This window comes from Malus domestica, chromosome 17 (genome assembly GCF_042453785.1).
Source record: "Malus domestica chromosome 17, GDT2T_hap1".
Classification (NCBI taxonomy): Eukaryota; Viridiplantae; Streptophyta; class Magnoliopsida; order Rosales; family Rosaceae; genus Malus; species Malus domestica.
The window spans coordinates 2,185,058-2,203,985 of record NC_091677.1 but is presented as its reverse complement, the minus strand read 5'-3'; the positions used below and the strand labels follow the sequence as shown (position 1 = coordinate 2,203,985).

At 37.3% G+C, this 18,928-nt stretch overlaps 3 protein-coding genes across 4 annotated transcripts; 1 reads left to right on the top strand and 2 right to left on the bottom strand.

Moving 5' to 3' along the window:
• Window positions 1–5,777: 5,777 nt before the first annotated feature.
• LOC103404303 (oleosin Ara h 10.0102) lies at window positions 5,778–6,679 on the bottom strand. Its single transcript, XM_008343200.3, has one exon. The coding sequence runs from the start codon at window positions 6,497–6,499 to the stop codon at window positions 5,990–5,992; it is 510 nt and encodes a 169-aa protein (XP_008341422.1). The 5' UTR covers window positions 6,500–6,679; the 3' UTR covers window positions 5,778–5,989.
• Window positions 6,680–9,314: 2,635 nt separating this feature from the next.
• LOC103404302 (uncharacterized) lies at window positions 9,315–12,383 on the top strand. Its single transcript, XM_008343199.4, has 8 exons — window positions 9,315–9,679; window positions 9,871–9,955; window positions 10,074–10,115; window positions 10,451–10,619; window positions 11,088–11,140; window positions 11,235–11,456; window positions 11,790–11,836; window positions 11,935–12,383. The coding sequence occupies exons 1-8, from the start codon at window positions 9,393–9,395 to the stop codon at window positions 11,987–11,989; spliced, it is 960 nt and encodes a 319-aa protein (XP_008341421.1). The 5' UTR covers window positions 9,315–9,392; the 3' UTR covers window positions 11,990–12,383.
• A 3,791-nt stretch (window positions 12,384–16,174) lies between these two features.
• Window positions 16,175–18,334, bottom strand: LOC103404301 (LOB domain-containing protein 25). 2 transcript variants are annotated; one of them, XM_008343197.4, is made up of 2 exons: window positions 18,066–18,334; window positions 16,175–16,961 (listed from the first exon to the last, which is right to left on the bottom strand). In XM_008343197.4, the coding sequence occupies exon 2, from the start codon at window positions 16,945–16,947 to the stop codon at window positions 16,417–16,419; it is 531 nt and encodes a 176-aa protein (XP_008341419.3). In that variant the 5' UTR covers window positions 16,948–16,961; window positions 18,066–18,334; the 3' UTR covers window positions 16,175–16,416. The 2 variants fall into 2 exon arrangements, with proteins under 2 accessions (XP_008341419.3, XP_008341420.3); XM_008343198.4 differs by having other exon boundaries at window positions 16,175–16,953; window positions 18,066–18,207.
• Window positions 18,335–18,928: the final 594 nt, after the last annotated feature.

Below are 18,928 nucleotides of genomic sequence, written 5' to 3'. Positions count from 1 at the left end.
TGGTACATTTGAAATTTTGGTACATTTGATTTCTCTATATATTTGAAATCTAAATGTACCAAAAGGGTTACATAATAATGGGTACATTTGGTTTTATGGTACATTTGGTTTCTCGGTACATTTGAAATCTAAACATACCAACAGTTGATACTTTTGTTTTCAAATGTACCATAAGTTTTAAGTATATTTTTTATATATCTATACGTGAAAAAAATATGTATTGAAGATTTTTATTGAGACATTTTTAATAGAAAGATATTTTTTTTTAAATACTGATAATAAGGAAATGAGGAATTAGTTAATTAATTTTTTATTTTATTTTATTAAAAAAATATCATTTAATGTGTAGAAGAGGATTGACGAAATTAAATTCCTATATTATAGGCAATTAGTTGCTAAGCTACCTTATGCCTCTATATAAATGCATTTAAATTAAGGAAAATTAATGATATGGAAATTAAATAAATAGAAAATTATTGAGGTGGCAATTGATCAAAGCACCTTAATCAAATCTTTAAAAGGGATGCATGTTTAATCTAACAACTATAGAAAAGATGTAGGGCATTCTAATTTTCCCTTTTTTTTTCTTTTTTCTTTTTTTTTTCTTGAAGGGCTAGTGTTGTATTTTTTTTTCGCTTGTTCATATTGGTTCTATGGCAATTTCATTCTTATACTAACATAAAAACCTTCATTAGTTTTGTTTCTACCGCATCATAACGTCTCATCTAGCGAGTGACGTGGCATCGCTTGTTAGCGATGATTGGATGTGGTCTTGCTTGTTGGTGATGATATTACGTGTGTCTAGTTTAGGTTCTTTGTGTTTACCGTATTTTGTGGCAGATCTAAACTTGTGGGCTTGTGCTAGTATTAGTAGTGAGCACTTGTGATGGCCAATTAGGAGATTATCTTTATACTTGTTTGTGTGAATTATCTCCAGATCATTGGATTGATCACTGAAGAGTGAAGAGTAGAGTGTGTGGCAACCTTGTATTCTTGCCAATCGCACGAATGTTACTATGAACCCATGTAACTAATATTAAACTTCCTAAATTATGGGGTTATTTTATATTTATTTGTTTGGTTGTCTATATGTTTTAGGATAAAGTTCTAACATTATCCATATTGGTTACCAAAGTAGTGAAACCATCACCATGACAACCAAACTATTCACGGCAACATCTACGCCCCAACAGCACCGTTGAAGCTCCACAATCACCTGCCTCTTGTAGCTACATTTGTAAGATCCTGAAGCACTTCAACAATAATGTCACGTCATCATATAGCAAATAGTTTACAATGAACTCAAAGTTTACCAGGACAACAATAGCAAATAGTTTTTGTAAATCCTCGATAATGTTTCCCTTGCTCGTGGAGTGAAAACAATAAATTTCTCACTTAGCAGGTGGTATTATCATGGAATTCATCCCACCATGCCATAAGAAAACATTCTTTCCCATAAATTATGATCACCGTGCGTTTCTTGTTGGTACAAGCTCGTAGAACAAAAATATAGGTTGGATGACAATAATGGTGGATAATAATAATTTTTGGGACATGGACACTAATGGAGTTTTTGCGATGAAGAAAGTGCATTGGAGGTAAGAATGTGCAAGGCATTGAAGATCAAAGATTTTGGGACAATCATTTTGGATTGGATAGATGTACCTTAAGGATTTATGGGTTAGGGACAGTCATGTAAGTTATGGGACAGAGAAAGGTGTGCGACAAAGAAGCTACTACGGGAATTCCGCAAATGATGTGCGCATCAAGACATATGGGACAGTCACTGTGTTGTAGGGGAGGGAGGAAGGTGTAAGGGCAATTGGGGATTAGCGATTGGCCGGATTGTCTTGAATTCCAACTTTCTAATCTTTTAATTCTTTTTTCAGTTTCCTCAAATATCTTAACATAAACGAGGCAAAAGTGATAATTAATCATAAACGTTTAGATTTAACACAATTTTCATCTCACTTTATATGCATTCAATGATAAAAAAAAAAAAATAGTTGAAGTCCAACTCAATATTTATTTTCGATTTTGTAAAATAAATCTGTGTTTGTGTTGTTAAATAACTTCATATAATTTTCATTTTCAAAGTACTTCATGAAATATTTGTCGACAATGGTACCATCTACCATGCATGATCGTCATTTAGGCACAGAAACGTGTTGCCGTGTTAAATTACAACTTAGGTCCGCAGAGCTGGGCCCAATGCACCCTCGCTTTACCCAAATAATTCGGCCCATTTTTAGAACGTCCACGTCCACATAAAGATTCGGGTTTGAAATATCGTTCCCCGTTTATAAACCCGACAAAGTACGAACTCGAGCGAGACTCCGTGGCCTCCCGTCACAAGGATGAAGACGTCGATGACAGAGTTCGACGACGAAACGGCGCGCAGCATGGCCATTAGCGCCATATTCTCGGACTTCGTTAGCTCCACTTCCCGCCCTTTTTTCATGCCTAATTCGTTCTTCGATCAGTTATCGTAATCTTGAATTTTTTGCATAACCGGAAGAATGGTATACAGTGTGCCTTGATTCGAGCGGTTGATGAGTTTGTTTTTTACATTGGAATATTTGCTCAAGACGGTTTTATCTTGTCAAATTGGATCATGTTGTTGTTAAAGAGCGAACCCAAGTCAACAAGGTTTCCCGCTTCGCGAGGATTTGGAGCCACGTCTATCTACGTAGCCTTATTTTTACTTTGCAAAGAGACTGTTTTAACTACTCGAACCCGTAACCTTTAGATCACAAGAGAGCAACCTTTCTGGTGCACCAAGGCTCGCCCTCGCCCTGATGTTGTTAATTGAAGAAATATGTATTTGTTTGTTTGGAGTTGAATGTTGGACTGCACGACCGTAGTAATATTTGTGTGCTGGTTTGATTGCATTGCTTTGATATACCGCTGTTATCAGCGATGTATGGTCTCTTAGCGTGTTCCATGCCATGGTTTGTTGTAGCGGGATTTCATTGATATATATTAAACGATGAGCATGTCTTTGTGCATGGAACTGAGTATACTTAGTGCTGGTCCACTTTCAAGTTGTTTCCTTTAATCTGAAATTTATGTTTTATTCATGAACTTCAGGTTGATAAAGACCACAATTCATAAGAAACATAGAGGAGATCGTATATGCTTTACGCATCAGGCGGCCATCACCCAAGTTCTGTTACACGCTCTTCAAAATGCCATCTGGATACGGAAAAGATCCTCTACGGATACTCTTTGCGAGGATCCGATTGATCCATCAATTACTGTCGTTTATCGTACATCGCACGGTTAGAAATCATTTTAAATTTAAAATTAAATATAAATAGTATCTAACGAAATTGACCGTACGATGTACGATGAACGGTGTGATTGATGGATTCCCCGGATTCCCACAAAGAGGATCCGGAGAGGATCATTTTCCTCTAGATACCACCGAAGGTTGAGAGATTTTTAATTGTGACTGGAATAAGGATGGTACACCATATGTTTTTATGTAAGTGATGAAAAATTTTATTTTTTAAGTTATTAACTTTTTGACACACAAATCCCACTATTTGTATAGTGACACGTGGTATACCACCTTATGTGCCGGTCACATTGAAAAATCTCTCCCCGCAGGTGACTTTTTTTTTAATATTTTTTTATAACTTTTCATTCATTATTTAGCTTCTAATTTCTGTGGCATTGTTTTCTTAATGATTCCGTCTGTTTCTGTACCAGAATCACTGCGTTATCTGTCAATCTATGATAATCTATGCCTTCGCTACTTCAAAGGACATAAAGAGAGGTTTGGATCCTTGAACTTTACTTTAACATAAGGATTTGGAACTCATACGTTTATCATATAGAAATGCTTGTTGTCGTTAATTGTAATTTAAGGCAGTAGGATCCATACGTTTTACTGAATATCACTTTAGATGCTAGTATTTCGGGGTTTATCTCCGAAAAATTGCGTATTTTGCATGTTTGATACTCTACTTGAATTCAACTTTTTAAACTTAAAAACTATTTTCAAGTTTTATGTCTTAAAAAATTTGTTTGGTAAGACTATTTTCAAAACCTGAACTCAAAACGTAACTAAAAAATATAATTCATTATATAAAAACATAAAAAGTGAATTTTTAGAGTTTTTAAACTTAAAGTCATTCATTTCTTTTCTTTCCATCCTCCCCTCTCACTCCAAATCTCTCTCTCTCTCTCCTTTTTTTTTTACCTTTTTCATCTCTCCTTCAATCTCCTTCAATCCGCTCTCTTCATTCTCTCGGTTCTTTCTCTCACTCATCTTCCTCTCTATCTCGTTTGATCATCTCTCTTCTTTCTCTTTCATTCAATCATCTCTTACTTTCTTTCCTCCTATCTCCTCCTCTTTCTCCCTCTCCTACGACCCCTCTTTTTAGATCTCTTTTTTAGATCTCTTTGTCTATTTCTCTCCTACGACCCCTTCTTTTATATCTCTTTGTCTAATTTAAGTAGTAAGATTTAAAAAATTTAAATCGCAAACCAATCAAGTTTTAAATCTTAAAGAAAATTGTTTCAAGAGAGATGTTCTTAAGAAATGTTTTTGAGAAATGACAAAAAAATTTAAGTAAGATACCAAATAGCCCTTAGTTGCTTGAATTTCTCAGAAACCCTTACGTGATGAAACCATGTGAAAGGAGTCGGTTTAAATCGAATAATGGTGAGATAAACTTATCGAATATGGACTCTTATCAATTGGTATTCTTTGTAGGTGGCATGCTGGGACAGTCACATCGGAGTTCCATTGTGCTTGAAGTGGGCTCCTCGCAGAGCCATGTTCGCCGCTGCATCAAGCGTTCTCAGTTTTGGATACCTAACGAAGCAAACGAACCTACTCACATGGAGACCGAAGCTGGTGGTGCCGAATCCGAGCATCCTCCTCAATGAAAACCCTTTGGTCTGCCGTACCACCGGAAAACCGATTCCATCAGGTTCCGATAACTTCTCGAATTTTGTATTCATTTGTAGCATAAGAGTATAGTCTAGCATAATGTAATGAGTTCAAATTTAAATGTAACATGACATATAAAACTTCTTAATTGTGGTTTCAGAGGAGTTATTGGTTCTCTATATTTATCTAGCTCGGAAATCGGACGGGTTCATCCATTGTCGCCATAGATTCGATCGATCGAGAGAGAGAAAGTGCACAAACGGATATTTGCAATACAATTGTTGGAACCCTCAGTCCCACATCGGACAGAGGGAGAAGAAAATAATGCTTTAAATAGAAATACCCATCTCTAACTAACATCGAGGCATTTTGTGATAAAACCCCACACCTGAGGATTGTGCAGGTGGTTAAGTGGGGACAGTATCGGTGTTGTTAGAATGGGCCCTCGGCCCGTCGACCTGAAAATTTCCACATGGTATCAGAGCCAGGAGGCGGGCCCGTACTGCCACGTGATTGGGTGGGTCCCCTTTGGCCCCGCGCGATTGTCCACGTAGGCCAAAGATGCCACGTGTTTGGGTGGGTCCCCATTGGCCCCGCGTGATTGGGTGAGTCCCGACATGGCTCCACGTGGTTGCCGATGTGTGGAAATTCACGTGTGACCCATAAGTGGGGTCTCACGTGCGTGGGAGTGTTGGAACCCTCAGTCCCACATCGGACAGAGGGAGAAGAAAATAATGCTTTAAATAGAAATACCCATCTCTAACTAACATCGAGGCCTTTTGTGATAAAACCCCACACCTGAGGATTGTGCAGGTGGTTAAGTGGGGACAGTATCGGTGTTGTTAGAATGGGCCCTCGGCCCGTCGACCTGAAAATTTCCACAACAATAGATTGGAGAGTATACGATAAACAAAACAATGCAAACACACACAAGAACTGCCAGTCTACAGGTTGCCAGCTACGTACATCAAATTACAGAAAAAACCACAGAGGTTTTACAACATTATTTCCCTTCCATTTTCATATACAAGCAACCTCGTTCGTAAAAGTCGAAAACCTCTTCAAATATCTTCCCTTTCATTCCCTTCAACGGCTTTCAGTATGTCCGGTTTGCCTCTTTGTTTCGTGGGACTTACTCTGGATGTCCTGGCCAACTTCCTTTGTCTTCTGCCCCACGTACTCTCCCATTTCCGCCGCGCGCCTCTTCGCCTCGTCCAGGGTCTCCGGCACTACGGGTGTCCTCCTGAGGTAGTTGGTGATCCAAGACAGCGCCGACAGCCCAGTCAGCCCAAAAGCCCCGGAGGTCAGAAATCCGGTGACAGCAAGCCCGATGACGAAAAGAGCAGGGACAAGAACCGGGCTGAAGATGATGAAGAGCGGGGTCGCAACGAGAGCACCAATGACTGTCCCCAGGAGAGTGAGACCAGCAAGCGCTAGTAGGGTTCCACCTAATGGAAGGCCGGTTATCACTGCAAGAACTTGGCCGGCTGAGGGGCCACCGTCACCAAATCCTCCATGTTCACCGTACTCGTGCTCGCCATAGCGCGGCTGGACGGGGCGAACTTGGATATGGTGAGGCTGAGGACGGTCTGCCATTGTTGACGAGAGGTGGGTGGAGAGCGAGAGTTTAAGAGAAGAGAGCTTGGAGAACTGTAGTGGAAGGATAGAGATGCAGAAAGAGGAGGTGGCGAGGTGGTGGTTTTATATGAGAGGAGGCGGTGACACGTAAGGTTTGAGAGGGTGAGTTGGGGCTTTGCATGAGGAACAAGTTTCACTGTTTCAGTGCAGCTTTTGGAAATTAGAAAAACCAAAAATTATATATTACCGAACGGGCGTTGTAGAGGAATCTTTGTTGCCATATTTGAAGAAATTTTTAGTTGTGATGGATAATACAATACGTGTTTTTATGTAAATGACGAGAAATTTTATTTTTTAAGTTATTAACTTTTCAACACATATATTTTATCATTTATATAACGACACGTGGCATACCATTCTGTGTGACGGTCTACTGAAAAATCTCTCCCATATTTGGTGTTGGTTCTGCCACTTTGTTTTGTTGCCTGCTGTTTTATGAACGGGCGTTGCTCTCTCGAGTTTGTCTGTGCGTGCTATATAAGTGCACCGAATTGCTTTTTTTATTTGAGTAATGTTATTTATACAATGTTTTTATGCCACATTTTCATATCATATTTTTGTGCCATATTTTCATACCATCGTATATCATAATTAAATGATGATTATGATATACGAGGGGTTTTTTTTCCATCATTTCCTTGGGTTTTGCAATTTTTTCAAATGATATGGCTGTCTTCATCAGATGCCACATAAGGGGAGTATGATTATCTCCCCTCTTTTTTTCGCTCCCCTTCCCTTCTCTCCTAGTTGAACGGTCATGGTTAAGCCACGTTAATATCTTATATTAGTTTTTTATAGCAAGAAAAAAACAAAATAAGAGAATGTGAGAGGAGATGATGGAAGTGGATGAAAAGAGGAAGGGAGAGAATCCTAGTCCCGATGGTATAACAATATGGTATAAAAATATACCATGAATATCATTACTTTTTTTATTTTTTATTTTGAAGGGGATGGAAAGAGGAGGAGAGAGAATCATAGTCCCATCTAATATACCATGAATATCATACCTTTTTTTATTTTTAATTTATTTTTTTAGTGGGGAAATGCAATTTCAGTTTCAAGTTTTCAACTCATAAATTTCGAACAAAAAATAATTAAACTCATAAAAAATGGAATCCAATGTTCACATGCAAAAAAAAAAAAAAAAAAAACAGAAAATCCACATACTTGCTCTACATAGAACATATAGCATTAGCATACACGTGAATCAATTCATCTATTTATTCGTTATGCTCTAATTAATTTTCTTTGTAAAATCATTTTGTGTTATTGTTCACTTTAAAAATTATAAGGCTTACGTGACATGCAAGCGAATAATTATTGAGTTAACTACGTTCTTGTAGTGAATGCGACCAAGCTCGGTCGAGTGAGTAGAATAGATGAGGTGGCAGTGTCGAATGCACTGCAGACTTCTGCACCTGAGCAACTACGCCCAAGGAAGGAATGCCTCTTGACCTAGGGTTCTAGAACCTAAAGACAAGGTGACTAATTCACTGTGAAGTTCATGATCTTGTACGCTGGGTTCAGCTGCTTCAGTTATATTGGTGAGAATATAAGTGTGTGGAATCAATATCATGTTGAAAGGGCAAAGATGCTCAAAGGAGATGAGTGTTTATATGATGAACGTGGTTCAGTCGTCTGAATGTTGAACTATGAAATGCACCTGGGAGTAACCAATCATAGAACGCTTCACTTTGATGAGAAGTTAATAAAGTCACCTCTTTGAGCGAAATAATAGATAACTCTTCACCATACGAGATTTGGATAGATAACCAATCAGCCAAAAGCAGTATTGTATACTTGTCCAGATAGAAGGTGCTGCTAAATCGTCTGGTTCTGGCTCCGGCTCCAGTGCTGTTTATTTATTCAAATTAAAGATATCGCCGGTTGTCAATACAATGTTGTTTACTTATTCAAACTGAAGACGTGTTGACTAGAAGGTTAGGATAATTAGTGTTTTTGTGTAGCCGCGTTTTGAGTTGTTTGTTGAGTTGAAAGGGCTTCTCACGTTACACAACCTCTTCTATGTATAGGGATGACTCATTATAAATAGGCATGTTGAGGTAGAATCTTGATAGGATTGTGCCTACTCAGCATTTACCTGGATATTCCCTAATTATCCCTTTCTTAGTGGAGATTCAATATTTATTCAGTCTCGGCTTCTTTGATTTGAATAAGGATTCTGAGCCTAGTCCCATTATGCACATGATTCATCTTATCTGATCAAACATGAATTATGATTCTTTGGATAATTCGCATTTTATTAGAATCCTTTCCTCGGTAATTCTTATTCATCTAGGACTCGACCGAACCACGCTTGAGCTTTATCCTTTCATAGTCATACTTCTATAGGGACTCGAACGACAAGTACTTTCTTGCGTTGAAAGCTTACTGACCCGAGAAATCATTATTGGACTGTGAATTATGGCTTTTCAAATCAGATTACTTATTCATAGCCCAAAGCTGTATTTCAGGCCAAATAATTACACTCGCTCAGTAGTGAAAGTGAGTAAAATGACGGTTGGGACTACGATAAGTTTACTGTTGAAAATTCTTCAAGGTCTGAGAACTGTCATGTTATCAAAAGCTTTCAAAATTTTACATGCGAAAAGCTGATGAAAAAACACATCATCTTTCAATTTGAGTGAGTTTGAGCTGAAATGTGACTTGAAAGTCAATACTGCCCTTGCTGTTCTGCGTTATCAATGAGGGTATAAACGACATTGTATATTTTTCATATTCGCGAACGAACCCCACAGTGGTTTGTCATATTTGGCACTCCAAGCGTGCCACGACTCACGTGCGTCGGAGGACACACTTCCCCCTACGCCGCCTTCGCCCCTCACCTGCAATGGCGAATCCAGCTGAAAACCCAGCAATGGAAACTCCATGCCCAGCAACTCCTTCTTCTTCTTCTTATTCCTCTCCTTATACTCCAAAACCAGAGAACCCAGCACCCCAAAGCCCCTCACCGTCACCGGCACTAGCATCAACGGCGAGGCTGTGGAGGCCCACCGCGCAGAGAAACCTGAGAAATCAATGGCCCAAGTTAGCTTCTTACAGACAGCAATGGGCTTCTTCTTCTTCCACTGCAAGATCACACGCCACCTCTCTCGTAAACTCGTATCTTTCTCTCAAGTAAGTGTTTTACTGCTTCTGTAAACATTTTATTTTCTGGGGCATGTTTGGAATTCAATTTCACGCTTAAATTACCATGCTTTTGTTTGTTAAAGTTTCAAATTTTCATGCTTTTTGCTTAGAGCTTCAATTGTTCAGGGTGAGAGAGCGACTGACTGACTCTCTGTGTGTGCGTGCGCGTTTTGCTTCAGATACATGCCTTCAATGGAGTTGGGAGTTCTGAGTGATATGCCTAATATACGAAAGAAAGCTTGCCATAAATTATTTAAGCGGCAGGTAATGTTAACAAGCAAGCAGCTTTTAGCCCTTTACACTACCGCTTTTACAACTCTTGCAACATTGATCGTGATAAGCATTGCTCTTGTGTTGTAATACTTTCTTAATTTCGTTTCAGGAGCTTCATCGAAGCGGACTTTTATCGTCGTACAAGGACATGGTATGCATCTTCATCATTTTACTAGTATTTTTGGTAAATTGTGTTATCTGAAATAGACATCATGTGGTTTGTATTGACTCAAAACGTCGACGACATTAATTTTAGATGAATGTCAATACAACATATGAGTTTTCAGGATCATGTCAGACTGATTCATATAAGCAATTTGGACTTATAAGTTACTTAATAACATGTATGGTTTGATTTCTCGGGCGGTTATCAATTTTTATGATGTATAGTTGCATATTGAATGAAGTAAGGATTTTCATTTTTTAAAGAGATCGTTTGGTGCTTTCGTTTTTTTATTTTGTTTGTTTAATCACTATTATCTCCAGGTTTCAGTTGTAACTCACATGGTCCAAACTAGTAGATCCATGAGATGCTTTGTCAAGGGGGCAACCAATAATCCACTCGTACAATCTTCTGGCTGTTCTGAAGATAAGAATGATCCCGGATATGGTGGCGGAATTCCAGTCTTTGCATTTTGGTCCATCTCTTGCTTTGGTTCGTTAAATTAAAGACCCTCTTACATCTTTTCATGTGATATTGATTGATAATGTGCGTATGCTTGGTTTTAGTTCGAGTCTATGCATTTTTTTCTGTCACAATGGGGAGTGCTTTTTCACTGCTTCATCTTGCAAATCTACATGAACATGTTCGTGGTTCAGAGATTCCACTTTTGTGATGAGTTTCTCTGGTCATCCAACATTTTTTAACTAGTTTGAGATGTAAAGGGTACTATGCAAAATCTCAAGTGACAAAAGACAATAGAATAGAGGTTAAGACAGCTAGAGAAATAGAGTATATCAGAGGTCCTTTGACCAAACCTGCCTTTACTAGCAACAATGCCCTTTGGTATTGCACGGTTGGTAAAACACTAAACAGCCAGCTAAATCAGTAAAAAAAAAGCGTAAAGCTAAGATCCTATAAGTTTCATATGATTCTAAACTTTGATTGTGGAAACAATCTCAGAAAAACTGGCGGAGGAGCTTGTCCAGATGTTTATATTGGAGCTAAATTTGAAGGTAAGTTGTCACTCCTGGGCTGCTACGGTATCTGGTCAAATTTCTGCATGTTCTATGTTACATGTTATGTCTTTGTGTTGTTTTGTCAGTGCAGCGTTTGGTTGTAGTGGAATTACTTTCAATTAGTTGTGACGTTCCAACAGTAAACAGTTTGGATTGGTCGGATGAGCTTTATCCGGGAGAATTTGGTGAGTTGAGTATATGCAACTTATATGGTGAGGAGACTTGTAAGCCAATCTATCCAAGATTGGATGATCAGAAATTCGAAATGCCAGCTGCACGATGTAATCAGCAGCCAGATCATGATGTTTTGCAGGTATGGGTGCTATTGATTAATGCAATTGGTAATCCCGAAAAATATGTTTGTGCTCAAATTGTTTCTCATTATCTTATATTCGCCAATACATGTGGAAGTTCCTAGTCAGGATATATAGCATGATGGATACGGGTCGCTCTGAAAAGATTTCTTTTATTGATTTTAAGAGCTGAGACTGACACAGATAATTCATAACATGTTTGAAATAGTTATTCACTTATTCATCAAAGTGAAATAGAATGGAATCACACATTATACTCGAATAATAAATTATCAAAGCTAGGTATTTCCCTTCATGGATTTCAGTACCTCTAAATCAATTTGATTTTTCAGGTTTATCTAACGACGTGGATTGCAGAGGTGAATATAGATGCTCACAGGTAAGAATGATCTCGGTGTCTAAGTTCAGTTCAGACTTTTTACTTCTGTTTTGAAAATTCATATTTGAGAGGTATGAATAGATTCTTCTTTTTAAAAGGGTGGATGAAATATTTGCCGAAGTTGGGGAGGAAATGCATGTTAGGATTTCATGAACTGGCGGTCTGGCTAGAAACAGAACGCCGGAAAATTTGTTAAGGAGGCACTTATGCTGATAGACTGAAGATTCAACACTCATTTTAAGCGTCCCTCACGACTTATAAAGAAGGGGAAGTCCTAAAAGACCCGGACTACGGGCAAAGAAAGAATCTTCAAAGGATGGAGGCATCTACAGATAAGGAATCAGTGCAAGAGAAATGCTGAATTATATTTCTCTAGTTGTTTATGTGCATGTTGGTGGGTGGAGCACGACTTGCCAAACACCAGAGTAGCACTTGTAATTTTGGTGGTATTGACTTGATTAATCTTTGTATTGGTTTTAATCATTGCTTAAACGTTCTTTGAGTTGATCATGAAGGTATATTACCGGTGTTATAAGCACCGGGATGATCTCTAGAGGCCTCTCCTACTGTTCATTGGGCATGCTTAAGGTCACTGTATTACTTGGAATATCGCTAAGTGGGGACCCCAAACTTGGGTAAAGCAATAGCCCCTTCTCCTGCCGCACTTTCTCTCACAGCATCATACACACCCTTTGTATTTTTTATTAATCAGACTCCATTCGTGTTAACATGATAACTTCATGACAACTTCTTATCCGATAGTCTAACAAGTCTGATTATGTATCACTCATACGGGCTAGAAATTTTTTACCGGGTGGGTTAGCTTAACGATTAAATCTTTATCAAGCAAGAAACTTGTTATTGTGTTTTTCATAGTATTAGCTAGCTTAAGAAATATTTCACAAGGTGAGCCAAGAATTTTCGTTATTTAATTAATACGTGTTAAAATTCAAATAAATTCAAATTTGTACATGTACAAGAAGCGATGAGAGAAAGGATATAAGAAAAAGAGATAGCTTGTAATCTGTAGTATATAATTAAAACAAGAAAATTAGGATTAATAACTAAATATATAATGGGTCACATTTCAAGATCAATAAAAAATTTATTTTTCATCGAAAGCTACTTGGGATATAACCTAAGGTAGCCTTTAAAGTCGCTCCGCCAGTGCATACAATCATACCCAAGATTCTCTGCTCTTAGCCGACTTGAATGCTTGAGGATTTGCCATGGTGACTTATTGACATCCTAGAACGTCTTGGTGGTGAATGTGGGATTGAGATCCTCTTTGGATCTCACACTTTAGAGTTGATGATCCAGTAATCTGAACTGTTTAAGAGAGAGAGAAGGGCGTTGGAGAGAGAGATGAGGATGTGATTTTGAGTGTGAAATAAGCTAATAGGATGAGACTAATGGAAACTGCAAGATTTAAATTAAATGATCCGGATGATTGAGTCTGTCTCTTTAGAGTGTGAGATCAGGTGATCTCAATCCATGAATGTGTTCCATGTAAGCTTTGATGCAAATGTCTAATCAGTCTGTCAAAGAGACTGCGATTTGATTCGGCCGAACGAAGGCTGGCTTGTCAATTCTTGATGTTGGGCCTTTGGGATCACTTTTTGGGCGGTTTGTGGTGGCCCAAACATCTGGAGAGCGATGGACATGACCTGGGATAAGAGCTATCTCAATACCCCAAAATAGAACGATTACGACGTTTTTTTGACACTTTCTTCTGTTACGCGTGCTACTTTTTGCATTGCTAAATGAGAGACATATCACATATGAAGTCTTCTTTTCATGTCATTTTTCTCATTAACCTATGGCTTTTGTTGTGTCATCGTCTACAATATTTCCTGTCACGAGAATGGTACTCTCCTTCTCTAAGTCTCTCATCAACTTTCACTACGAGAGAACGAGAGGTGCATAGATGGAGGTTTATCCGTGACAGAGAAGTTTAACCGCACTCTCACATGTCAAAGAGTGCGATTGTCACAGTACGTATGCAGATATTGCACACAGTCGTCCTGTAAATATATACCATACCATGGAAATCTTATCCCAATAATGTAGGTAAAATGAAAAGATTAGACAATCTTTGGTGTAAAAGCAAAAACCCGACATCAAAATCTTTGTGCCTACTGCTAGTGCTATTCAAATATAAACGTACTACTGTCGAACCATGAGCAGCTACTAGTGCTCTAATGAAACCTCCCCCAGCTGCAAGCATCAACATCAGTTAAAAATATGCATGTGCACGGGACAATGTTACTATTGCTTAAAGAATCAAAATTCCAAGGGTAGAATCAAGGGAAAACTAATGAAAATGGTTTGAAAATTTTGAGTTTTAACGATAAGAACAAAATAAAGAGTAAAGTAAATAGTACCGTGATTGATTTTTTAGTGTAAAAATGTGATTTTTCATTAAAGTGAACAATACCAAAGACTTTTCGTTAAAGTTTTCTAGAATCAATTCAAATGAACAATACCTTAGGATAGTCGGACAATACATGTGGCCTAGCTGCCCTAAGGTATTGTCCGGCTGCTCTCACAAAAACAAAGACACGGTATTTTGATGGTCATATCAGATCTCACTATTTTTACTCTCTTTATGAGTGTTGCCCTACCGAAGATTTGCTCTATTCAAAACAAGACCAAGAATAGTAACCCTGAAGCATGCATATAGAAACTTTGGGGGGATAGCCACTTGATTCGGATGTCGAAAGGGACTTGATGATTAGTAAAAGGATATGGTAAATACAACAAGAAAATTTTATTCCAATAAATAGGATCGGTGTATAAATCCTTAACGACACAGCGCTTGATTTTACAAAATTTTTCGTTAACTTCAAATACCTTATGTATTTTCTTAGAGTATATTTCAAGTCTTCATTTACTTTTTTTGCCATAAATTTCAGTCTCATAATCGTTTTTTTTAACGAGAACATCGGTAGATTTTTGTAAAAATCCAAATAATGGTTAAGAAAAATGGGTCCGACACTTAAAATGATGATCTGTGAAGGATGCAGGGTACCCTTCAATAATCTTCTATCATCACATGGGCAAGGCAAACAATCCCTTTTGTTTTGTGGATCCTAATTCATAGAGAGTAGGCATCATCTGTGCGACTTACTGTAGCTTTTCTGCAGAATTCAGACAGTGACTGTGACAGTAGTACTGTATAGACTTGCAATGTTATAAGGACAAGGATTGTCTGCCTTCATTTCCGGTATCTCCTATTTTATGTGATTACGGTTAAAACATGTTAATATTTTATATTATATTTTTATAAATATAATAAAATAAAAATAAATAATAATATAAAATATTAACATGATTTAATCGTAACCACATAAACAAAATAATACTAACCACATAAACAAAATGATACGAGAAGTACATCGAAAATGAAGAGCAGACAATCTTTGTCCATGTTATAATGGGCAAGGACCTGAAATTCGCAAGCAGTAGATATATATAATTAATTAAGGTTAAAATATCTTTGTTTAGGGGGTGAAGAAGTCAAAATTTTTACAGTGCTGCCATGTGTGTCTGTCTGTCCCTTGGAAAATTTGCAGACTCTGATTACTGACAGTAGATATGAAAGTTGTGAGAAATATTTAATAGAGTAAGGCTATAATACTTTGGATAATTGACAGCCAATTTTAAACATCTGTTGAATTGGAGCTAAAGGCTATAAGCCTATAAGTGGCAGAGTATTGTTAATTTTTTGCAATTGATGAGGCAAAAAAAGTTGGGAATAAGAATATACCACACAACCACCGGTGGTCCATTTGTTTTGTTCACACTTGTAATAGACCTGATACAATGCATGGATAGGGAAAAGGGAAAGGGAGCCCATATGGTGAGAGACGAGATGTTTCTTTTCTCGCTTTCACTGTGTTCATTGTTCGATCAACATCAATTAAATCAAGTTTATTGAAAAGAGTTTATAGTTTAAGTAGTTTAACACCATTTTGTGCATTCAATAGTTGGTTTCTGACTTTTTTTTTTCTTTTTAATATTGCTTGTATAAAAAACTGCAGGCACCAACTATGCCAAAATTAGACTCACAAATTAACATCGGAAGCATTGTGTTTGTTTACCACATTCGATCTTAACCTAGCTCGCGTGGATCCAGTCTTTAACTAGAAGTAGATCAATAATAGTGTTTGTTTTTCACTTAATATTAAGGTTCTTTCTAACACACCAACATGTATTCCAAAGAAATTTGTCTAGAATTCCATGTTAAGTAATAAACAACACAATAAACTTAGTGATTAGCATCGCTCTTCATCTTCAACACATATACTTAATGCATATATAATCGGGCCAGCAATATTTATAAAATGCTTTCAATATTATATATCACAAGAGAGATATACAGATAGATACACAAGGCTTTCCACAGAGTATAGGATACATATTACTAAAACCTGTTTACATGGATACCCAGGAGAAACCCTAAAAAACCAGGTCTACTCCTAATAATTATTGACACATACAACATATATGAAGCTACTTTATTTCCTCTCTTTGGCACATTTAACACAATAGACTAGAGCACTGTAATCTACTTAAATTTATATATCTCCTTCTCCTCCTCCTCTCTCATAATTTCTATCTCCATAAGCATTTCTATTCCATGGTGGATCAAAATACGAACCAGAATTTTGACCTAGAGACCCTCCTCCACGAACCCTACTACTACTAGACCTCTCGGACTGAGATGTTGGCAGCAATATTTCATGGTTGTAGCTGCTGGCATACCGGACGAGATCAGCATTAGTCTCGTCCAACTCCTTCTGAAGGCGAATGACTTGCCTTTGGAGCACTGAGATGGCTCCAACACATCCGTAGACAGGATCTTTCATCCGAGCCTCAGCTTCGTAGGCCAAAGAGTTCACCGCATCTTCTCTCTGGTGGGGGTGGACTTCATTGAGAAGCTTACTTACATTACTTGCACCAAATATCTTGTGAACATTGGCAAACTTTTGGGGCTCCTCCGGTGGGAAATAGGGTGCAAATATGCAATCCGGCATGCATTTTCTCCTCAAGAACTTGCACGCAGCACAAGGAGAATTTGTATAACTACTCGTACTCGATGAAGCCATCTGATCCTGCAGTACTGCACCAAACTAAGACTTAAATTCCATTAAAATTAAAGACCACCAACTATGTTTTCTTTGGTACGCATTACTGGACAATGAAGTCACCGAAATTAAATCTTAGTTGCATGAACATGGAGAGATACGAGCGACTAACTCTTATAAAACTCTTATCTTAATTCTCTATCTTGACATGAATCTCCTAATTGTGTCTACATCTCGTCTTTTGTATAGGAAAAACAAAAAAGGTTGAAGTTTTCTTGTTAAACTGAGATCAAAGGTGATCCTGCTGAATTAATTAGCTAGTAATTAAGTAGGAAACCGTTTTATAGTCAGTTTGGAGATACTAGCCGACATTTAGTACTTGCCGAATCAAAAACCTAAAACATAGCTGCTATAGCTGCATGATTTTTATTTTTTTTGTTCAATTTCAAACTTCTTTACTTTTTTGCCAGACAATCAGCTGTCATTCTTGAATTTGAATGCTACTGCATGTTTTGAATATTGTTACTTAAAAGCTGTTCAAAAACCCTACAAATGTTTTAAATTTCGAAAATTCCAAATGAGGGAAAACGATAGAAAAGGCATGAAAATCAAAGTTATACAGAATTGAATTAGTTAAGTACTCCATAGATTCCAGACTTAAGTTAGACTAATATAGTTCCTCCCTTTCTTCTACTCTCTCCCTCTCTCTCTCTCTCAGAATTCACACAAAATGATCAGATACCTACTTATATATATATACATATATATATATATACACATACATACATACATATATATATTATATAACAAATACAAATTAACAACTCCTTAATTTCTTATGTAAATCAAATGCAGAAACTACAGATTCCAATTTTATTTCTGTATACAAGTGTGCAGTTCATCATCTTCTAATTGTTATCCTACACCAAATCCACAAGCCAGTGTCCTGGATCAAACCCTTCAAACTTAACTATCAGGAGGCATATTTTCACCAGATTAATGAGACAACATTCAAATACAATATTTATAAGAAGAAGAAGATTCTGTTTGTATGTACTTTGATCCTTACCCTTCTCTGATAGATTTTTGATTATCAGGTATCATTAGATGCAAAAGAATGTAATATTATTATTGATTACCTTCGCTCCCTTGTGTAAAAGCCTCTTAATTTCAAGATCTCTTCTTTGATTGCTGGAGATGTGAAAGTTGAAAGAAGATCTCTAAACCCTCGCTAGCTAGTTGCGGGAGAGAAAGAGAGAGTTCACTGCAACCACAGTGACCAAAAAGGTAAGGGCAAGGAACTGATGAGAGAGAAGTGAGAGGAGGCAAAGAGCATTTTCAGTGGGGGGGGGGGGGGGGGGAGAGGAATGGAAAGCAAAAAGACGAGTGTTATAAATCATGGGCTACCAAGGAACAAAAGGATGAGTGTGACTCCGGCTTTATAACATTAACAAGCACTGTTCAACAACAATTGGCATTGCAGACCCTCAAACTTTCCCCAGTCAATAGTTAGTCTGTTCCCATGTCCTATCAAACGCTACAGATTGCTTAATATACCATATTCTCTCGTTTATACTAATTAAACTGATCTAATATTATTATATTAGAGGAAAATTTATGGTATTTTTAAAACAAAAGTATGGTTTTAATAAAATTATTAGTGGACATCATGTAATTACTCAATTCGGAGCATTTTATTAAAACATTTAACAGTTATACAATATGATTTTAACATTTAATATTTGAATTGTAAAAAAGGTAAAGTTACACTGTAATAATCAGAGTTTACAGACCAAGGTTATAAAATAATTATAAGGTATAGCTAGTTAACAACACAAATGACATTGTTACTGTTACACACGGTTAGCATTTACGTTGTGAATGTCCTATTACATTGTCAAGGTGGTTGTTATACGTGAACGTAATTGCATTACAAAAATATCTTTCAAACTAAAAGATTCCGATACAATTTTATATTGTATTGAACATAACTTTTAAAACT